The sequence below is a fragment of the Epargyreus clarus genome, unplaced genomic scaffold (genome assembly GCF_041222505.1).
Source record: "Epargyreus clarus isolate Ecla_fem2 unplaced genomic scaffold, WU_Ecla_fem_2.2 ptg000014l, whole genome shotgun sequence".
Classification (NCBI taxonomy): Eukaryota; Metazoa; Arthropoda; class Insecta; order Lepidoptera; family Hesperiidae; genus Epargyreus; species Epargyreus clarus.
In genome coordinates, this window is record NW_027332222.1 from 16,494,672 (window position 1) to 16,502,648 (window position 7,977).

Genomic DNA, 7,977 nt, shown 5'->3' on the forward strand with positions numbered 1-7,977 from the left:
ATCCATGACCAGGAATTATTATATTTTATAACGTTCAAGTAAATATATATGAAGGTGGTAGAACCCTTTGTGGTTCGACTTCGGCGGCACCACCGCCACACCTATTTCTACCTAATAACAGCAGTGTTAGGCGCTGCTGTGTTCCGGTTTGAAGGGTGTGGTAAGGCAGACAGACTTTTCCGAGGCGTTCCAGCTTAGTCCTCAGGGATAGCGGCGCATCTGTGGCCGACCTCAGGTAGGAATATCTAATCCTATCTGGGGTTGATTACAGATGTCCATGGGTGGCAGTAGCCACTTACCATCAGGTGGATTGCATGCTCGTCCGCTACTCCTATATTATAAAAAAAAATAGACGAAAAAACATTAAAACTTAATGAAGCATTAAAATAAACTACATTTAAACTCTCTAAGAAAGATTTTTAGTAAATTCAAAAGTTAATATAAAATTTAATGCAAGTCATAGGCATATTTTTGTTTATTACTTGATGAACTTAAATAATTTTAAATAATCCATCTTATTTTGTAATCAGACTAAACAAGAACAGGGAAGTAAACAAGATCTCATTTCTTTAGCGTCCATTAAAAGTTATCGTGTTTAACGTAAGCAATACTAATTGTTTGTTGCTTATTTACGTTATAAACAGTTCAGATATTACCGAGGGACTATATTGTGAAGTTAAGCATTCAATCCTAGATGCCATGTCATATGATAGGTTAAGCGGCATCTGCGCTGTATCGATAAGACCGCTTTGTACTCGTATACAGCGTAAGTACTTATAATGCGCATGTGAATTGCATTAAATTGTCAACTACATTTATATACTAACGACAATAGTTTTCTATATACACTTAAAAGTTTTTAGATGTCTTTCTTTTTATGCTTAAGGTTTCTCTACATGGTCTTTAGGATTTCACGGCAGTACTTCTACTAAGTATTCTTACTTCTTATAAGTATTCTTATTCGAATATAAGAATCGAAATTATTTCTTATAAGTAATGTTAAGCGTACCTGTGTATTTTTGAAAGGTGTGGTAGGGTAACTCTTATACAAGACGTGCCAACTTGAACCTTAGAAGCAGCAAACTTATTTGTGCCTGATCTTAAGACCTCAATCTTATTTGGGGATTACTTTATCGTGATTCAGACGAAAGTAAGCAATCCGCTGACTACATACACATTTACTTTTTCAGTATCATAAAATAATTGTGTACATATTTTGATTTAAAAGTGTGGTAATAGTAGAGACACAAGACGTTCCTACACAGAGAAAAAAGGTTTACTGTTTCTTCACCATTTCCAAAATCGATCAAAATAGGATGCAAGTGATCAATCCTAACATAGAATAAGAAACTTGGTAGTGTTACAGAATGTTTACCAAGAGAGCCGGCGGCTGGCGAAGGCGGTGGTGGAAGCGCTGCAAGACAGCAAGTTCAATGAAGAGCTCCTCTTTGACCTGAAGAAGGAGAACCAGGTGTTCCTCAACAGGACAATGTCGCTGATCGTCAAGTATATTGTCAAACGGTAATTGTTATTATGGACATTTTATAAGTAGAAAACCGGAATGCAGTCCACGCGATACAAGTGGCTACTACCGCACATGGACATCTGTAATCAACCCCAAATAAGATTAAAGTCCTTTTTTTTGACGAGGGGGAAACCTTCAAAAGGTACCTGACGCCATGGGAGTGACGCCGGGTTATGTGGGACTTTTACCGCACTAAAACCCCCCCGGTGGGCATCCTCAGCGTTCGGTTGAGAACTCCAACGGAATACAACCGGAATCCTCCTAACGCGATGCCCTTCTATCAAGCTCTGCCCTGGGGGGAGCAATTTACGTTCCTCTCACATCCCCTGGTGATTACAGTGATATGCGACCACACAAACCGCTGTCGTTCCCGGGGTAGCTCGCTGGACGGTTTGAGCCCCCACTCTTGCCCTCCCACTCCGCGCCCGCATCGCCGGAAGCCCCTGTTAGTCGCCTCTTACTACAGGCAGGGGATACCGTAGCCCTATTCTGGTCCCGGTACTACAGGGATAAAGATTAAAGTCCTAGATTAAAGTGACTAAGTTGGAATGCCTCGAATATGTATGTCTTTATTACCCCATCTTTCAAAACGGAACACAGTAACAATTTAAACCGCTCTTATAAGATGGATTATCTATTAAGATGGAACGCATTAAAAATAATACATACTACGGGCACAGACTAAAATAAAATACATATGTACATATATGCTACGGGTACAGTGGTCACAGTGATACGTTAAAATATTCAGCTTAAAATAAAATCGATATTTTATAAATATTCCTGTCTTAAATTGGATTTAATTTAACTTTTCCAGGGAAGTCGATAACTACAGATCACGGCGGACGGACGCGATCAGCCGCAGGATTTACTCATCCCTTATCATGAAACTTATTGATATTGCCAAAGTAAGTTTGACGACCTGCGTGGTCACCATACCGGTAGACGCGTTAACGGTTCCAGGTTTGATCCCCGGCCAGACAGATATCTCACTCATGAATATATGTTCCTCCGTGGTCACCATACCAGCAGACGCGTCTAGGTTCGTTCCCCGGCCAGACAGATATCTGACTCATGAATATATGTTCTGGGTCGGGGTGTTTGTGTGTTTTCTTTGTGTGCGTGTGTTGGCTGTGAGTGTAAAATGCATTTTTGTTTAAGTTAGTTTTAATTCTAAATTAGGGTGGTAATTTCACGAATAAGTATTAAAAATGATAAATTTAGAATTTACATCTTAAACTTTACTTAATTGATCACGAATCAAATAAATAGCGAGAGATTTTGATTCGGATTACTTCCCCCGCTAAGCAATGGTGTGAGGAATGGGCTAAGTTTGTCGAAAATTTGGGAGCAATTAAACTTGAAATATTAAATTAACAGATTGAGTTTCTCAGTTACTTTAACCGGAATTTGGTAACGCACTCCGTACTTCTTGTTTTGAACTACGACGCAATTCGCCTCGCCAATTTATATTAATCACGTGAAATATGGTATGATATTACCAGAGGAGTCGTCAATGTACAATCCGCCTTGAAGGAGAGTTCATTGTGCGCCTTTTAAGAAAACTAAGTAAGTCAGAATATCCCGAGATTACCTCATTAGAAAGTATTTTCGTATTACATGAATACAATAGATACTTGATATTTTGAAAATATTTATGGTTGAAATTCTGCCTCTTGATCGGAGTTCGTATCCCAGGCGTCTAATTTTCCAATGTTATGTGCGTATTAGAAATATTTTATCACTTGTGTAACGGTGAAGGAAAACATGGTGAAGAAATATGCATACCTGAGAGATCTTAAAAAATCTATCTCAAAGGTATTTGAAGTCTATCAATATGCACTTGGCCAGCGCGGTAGATAGTGGCATAATTCTTCTCATTCTGAAAAGGACCCATGCCCAGCAGTAGGACAGTAGTGGATCAACGACGACCACGATCCTGAAAATATTTATGCGATGTACCAAATAAAAGAGAATACAATGCGATGGACTAAAAGTCGTGTAAAATTTGATCATAAATGGCTCTACCTAAATGTCGTAGGATCTCCCACGCAACAGCAGCGCCACCTCGCGGATCGACACTGCGCACCGGTACTACATGTCGGTGGAGAGCCGCGACATGCACGACAAGATGGCCGACGTACAAGTGTTCCATGCGTGTGCGCGTCTCTACGATATCATATATACGGTAAGGAAGAATTATATGATATTCATTTTATAAATTAATGTAGAAAACAACCAGGCATTTATTTTTACGCGACAGCGGTAGATAATGTTTTTCCAGCATATGTATGTTATGTATATGATGCTGCAGCCCAAACTTGATGGATTTTAGGTGAAAAGAAAAATACAAGGTGCACGGGATTCGTCTAAATTGTGTAAATGAGAGTCAGGTTTCTTGTTTTTGGAATAATTCTGTTGCATATTTTACCAGATCCGCAGTCGCCCGTAGACGTCTCTAATCAACCCCAGATAAGATTAAAATCCTCCTGAATTCATTAATATTTCTCCTTGCCAAGCTGGAATGCCTTGTGTAAGACTGTTTGGTTTGCAAGCTTGGTTTCAACTAAAGAAGAGGAAACGTTTCAATTCAGTTCTCAGCAATAGCAGCTCATTTGAGAAACATACCTAATTGCAAAGTTATACATGGTATTCGTAATCACATTGAGTTTTTCCTTCAATAAAGGCTAATATGTATTTTCCCAAAATTTGTAATTTTTAGGCCCCAGGAATCCTAGCTCAATTGGAACCCTTTGATGATTTGACTCCGAAAATTCTAGTTCGTAAATTACAGGAGATGCAAGTAAAACCCGTACATATTGGCATTGCGTTACTGATACAAGTGAGTTTTTACTTTTTAATATTTTATTTTTTCATTATATTTTGTGTTTTTAATCACCGTCTAGAACTATGTTTCAATACATTTTTTTCATAAATTACATAATAAAAACTTTAAATAGAAACTAAATTAAAAACCCAAAAACAATATTTACAATATCCTAAAAATAACTAAAATTATAAATAAAATGAGCCGGATCGTTGCCCCGCGGTAGTGTACCCAAGATACTAGCATAGATACATTACCTCGTTGCATTGCCAAACTTATTTGTTGACCGAGGTTAGCTTCAGCTCTTGGGTCATCAGAGGTCTCAATCAATCGTGAACTATGTTTTATTATCACCAAAATAATTTCCACTGACTGCTGGGTTCGGGTCTCAGCGCTGAATAAAAGGAGTTAAGGTGTGGGTTTAGGCCATAACCTATGACCTAGCCAAAATCCGATTGGCCTTAACGTAGTCTTGAGAACTTTTTTACAAAACTCTGAAGCATTTAGGTTTCCATTACGCTGGCCCAGTGCCCATTGATTCTTTACACAATAGAGATTTTTGTACAAATGTCAGGCGTTAAAATTAGGTTTGCTTTCGACAATTTCCTTCACCGTATATATTTATAGGATGTGTAGTGGTGTTGTTGGAAATGATACTCCGAAGCTATTTACACGACTCACTATATTATAGATTTATATATATATACAATTAACAAACGAAAGTAAGCGAACAATACTGAAAGATTTAAACATAAAATATTAATTTTCGTATCTACACAATTGACATGACATCCTAACTGTCTTTTCTTATATTTCCTCTAAAATATTCGGTTTTCTTTATAGAGATAGAAGGAGGTTTGTAGATTACACTCTACATATTTACCATAACATTTTCAGTACCACCTCCGGACCATAGTTAACTACGCGATACGATCAAGAGCCATCGAGGTGTTGGCGACGAAGCCAGAGGCCGTGGGTTCTCAGGTGATAGACACGCTGAAGGCCCTCGCGTCCCGGCTGCTGCCCATCGCGGAGCTGCTGGACGTCCACCTCGCGCACTCCAGCCCAGCGTTCAAGGACACCTGCCCGGCCACCTGGCTCGGCATTGTTAATAATAAACAACCGTAGTTTTTTAAATTCCTTATTTATTTTTTTAATATAGTGTATTTTGATGTTTCGCAAGTCGACAATAGATGGCGCCACACGAACCCTAAGCCACGCTATCGAAGTTTTTAATGTTACAATTTGACGGAATTCTAATTCGTTTGCTGATTCGGATAAACTGAACCATAAAGTTCCCACCATTTTAGACGGGAAAAAGAGATATGCGTTGTGAATATTCAGAAATTAATTTCATGTCTTTCGTGGTCACTTGTCCAACAGTATTCTTAAATGTTAGTGAAAAACATTATATTTTATTCTCATACGGTATATGTTAAACACGAATTACCGTTTATAGGGTTTCCTACTTACAGTAAGCGATATTCCGGTCGCTTGCCTGGCTAATGAGCCGACGCAATAAACTGACTCTTAATCTCATAACATTAGTTTATACTTGACCCGACGATGACCCGTGGATTGGGCTTACTGGTTTGGCGCAGAGAGTTCCGGGTACAATCTCCGCCCAAACGAATGTTGAATTTAAGTTACGATTCTGGGTCTGATAGTCAAAACTTTCAATCATGGTCATTAGTTCTGTAATGTCCAATTTTCTGGACAGGGGTCTCCTCTCATGTGCCTGTAGTTCCGGGACTAGAATAGGGCTACAGTATCCCCTGCCTGTCGTAAGTGGCGACTAAAAGGGAACTTCCAGGGTTGCGTACGGCTAGAGCGTGAGCTCAAACTGTCCAGTAAGCGACCCCGGGAAGGACGGCGGCATGTGCGGTCGCATGCCGTCGTGAAAACCAGATGGTGCGGGAGGAGCGAAAACTGCTCTCCCAGGGCAGAGCCCGATCGGGGAATCGCGCTTGGAGGACTCCGGTTGCGTTCCGTCGGAGATCCCGAAGTTCTCCAACAAGCGTTGAGGACGGCCACCGGGGGGGTTTTAGTGCGGTAAAAATCCCACATAACCCGGCGTCGCTCCCACGTCGTCGGGTACCTTTTGAAGATTTCCCCCTCATTATGAGAAAAAGGGGTCTCCTCTTAGTACGAGGATTGCTTAAAGCATTATACACCACGCTAGATAAGAATCAACGACACCACGCTAGGTAACAACCACAACTTTAAGAATACCTACGTTTAAGAATATTTGTAGCAACACCTCAGGTACAGAAGTTTCGTCACCACCTTTTACTTCACCAATAACTAGACGGTCCTCAGATTCTAATACACAAATAATTTTAGATTGGATTTAAAACCCCGGACTTAATGCTATTTTCAAAATTACCACTATTACCACTCTACATTCATAGGTCAATCGGCAAATTCAATGTTAATGACTTACAACTGTATGAAGTAAGATGAGATTTACGGCGGCATACATCATCTCAGGGCGCGTTACGGCTCAGTTTTTATCGGACAACCTGGATTTATGCGCCGCCCTACAGCTGTTACTGTTGATGTGACTATTCAACGAGGCCATTAGCCCGGCGATTAACTGCGCGTAACAATGATTTTATTTGTTTACGTGTGTAACTTTTTATTAGTGTAAGAATATGATAATGAATGAAATCTTTAATTTAAAAGAGGCGATATAGCGATATACAAAGAAAAGGCGTATTTTCGGACCTATGGAAACTTGTTATACATCCTTATTTTTTAAGGTTCAAGTTTCTATGGAAGTTCTTTTTTTTAAACTACAATATTTTTAAATTTAGCTATACATTTGTAATGTGTGTATATTAATTTAATCTATTGGTCAAGTTTTCTTAAAATCAAGAATTAACAAATACGATTCAAAAACACGCAACAGGACCCTCTTTTTCCAAATCCCGAAAAAAAGTTATCACCATTAATAATCCGAGCGTGACTATAAAAATCTTAAACTGCACAAAATTATACAAGGTGAGTTACTTTATTAGCACTTCCAGAAAATAAACCTAATTAATTTTTTCAAAACTATTTTTACCCAGTGCCAACACCTGTCGTTTCGTGGCCCCGCCCCACATACAATTATAAGCTAGGCGCCCGCGCATACATTGTACGATTTACGACCAAAAGTTATGGCTGTGCCTATTTTTATATAACGTTTTATTGCATAAACTCTATGATTTTCGACATCGAGATTGATAAGCGAGCCGTTTAAAATAATGTTACTTAACTACTGTTAAATTAAACTAGCTGACCCGGCAAACGTTGCGTTGCCATATAAATAAAAAATGTTAGGGGGGAACAACCCTTATTACTTAGGGGTATGAAAATATACATAGATACCGGATAAGCACAAAAAATTTCATCAAAATCGGTCAAGCCGTTTCGGAGCAGTATGACAACGAAAACTGTGACACGAGAATTTTATATATAAGATTTTAGTCTCTTTAATTCACAAAAATATATTTTTATTTCTAGTATCATTCGTAGCACTGTTGCATATCGTACGCAATTCCAAATTTCGCACTAAAAGTCTTACGATCGCGTTATTACGATGAAATTGTTTGTGGTTGGACTATGGAGCATCTATGACACA

At 39.0% G+C, this 7,977-nt stretch overlaps 1 protein-coding gene across 1 annotated transcript; it reads left to right on the top strand.

Moving 5' to 3' along the window:
* The first annotated feature begins 1,378 nt into the window (after nt 1-1,378).
* On the top strand, nt 1,379-5,480 carry LOC140747083 (uncharacterized). Its single transcript, XM_073079330.1, has 5 exons — nt 1,379-1,521; nt 2,343-2,433; nt 3,567-3,713; nt 4,248-4,367; nt 5,250-5,480. Exons 1-5 carry the CDS (start codon nt 1,490-1,492, stop codon nt 5,478-5,480), a joined length of 621 nt encoding a protein of 206 aa, XP_072935431.1. The 5' UTR covers nt 1,379-1,489.
* The last annotated feature ends 2,497 nt before the right edge of the window (nt 5,481-7,977 follow it).

Bases quoted from the DNA above. Each gene is read 5' to 3' on its own strand.
- LOC140747083 (XM_073079330.1), top strand. From the start codon at position 1,490: ATGTCGCTGATCGTCAAGTATATTGTCAAACG. The intron at 1,522-2,342 runs GTAATTGTTATT...TAACTTTTCCAG, and splicing joins GTCAAGTATATTGTCAAACG to GGAAGTCGATAACTACAGAT. The intron at 4,368-5,249 runs GTGAGTTTTTAC...TAACATTTTCAG, and splicing joins GCATTGCGTTACTGATACAA to TACCACCTCCGGACCATAGT.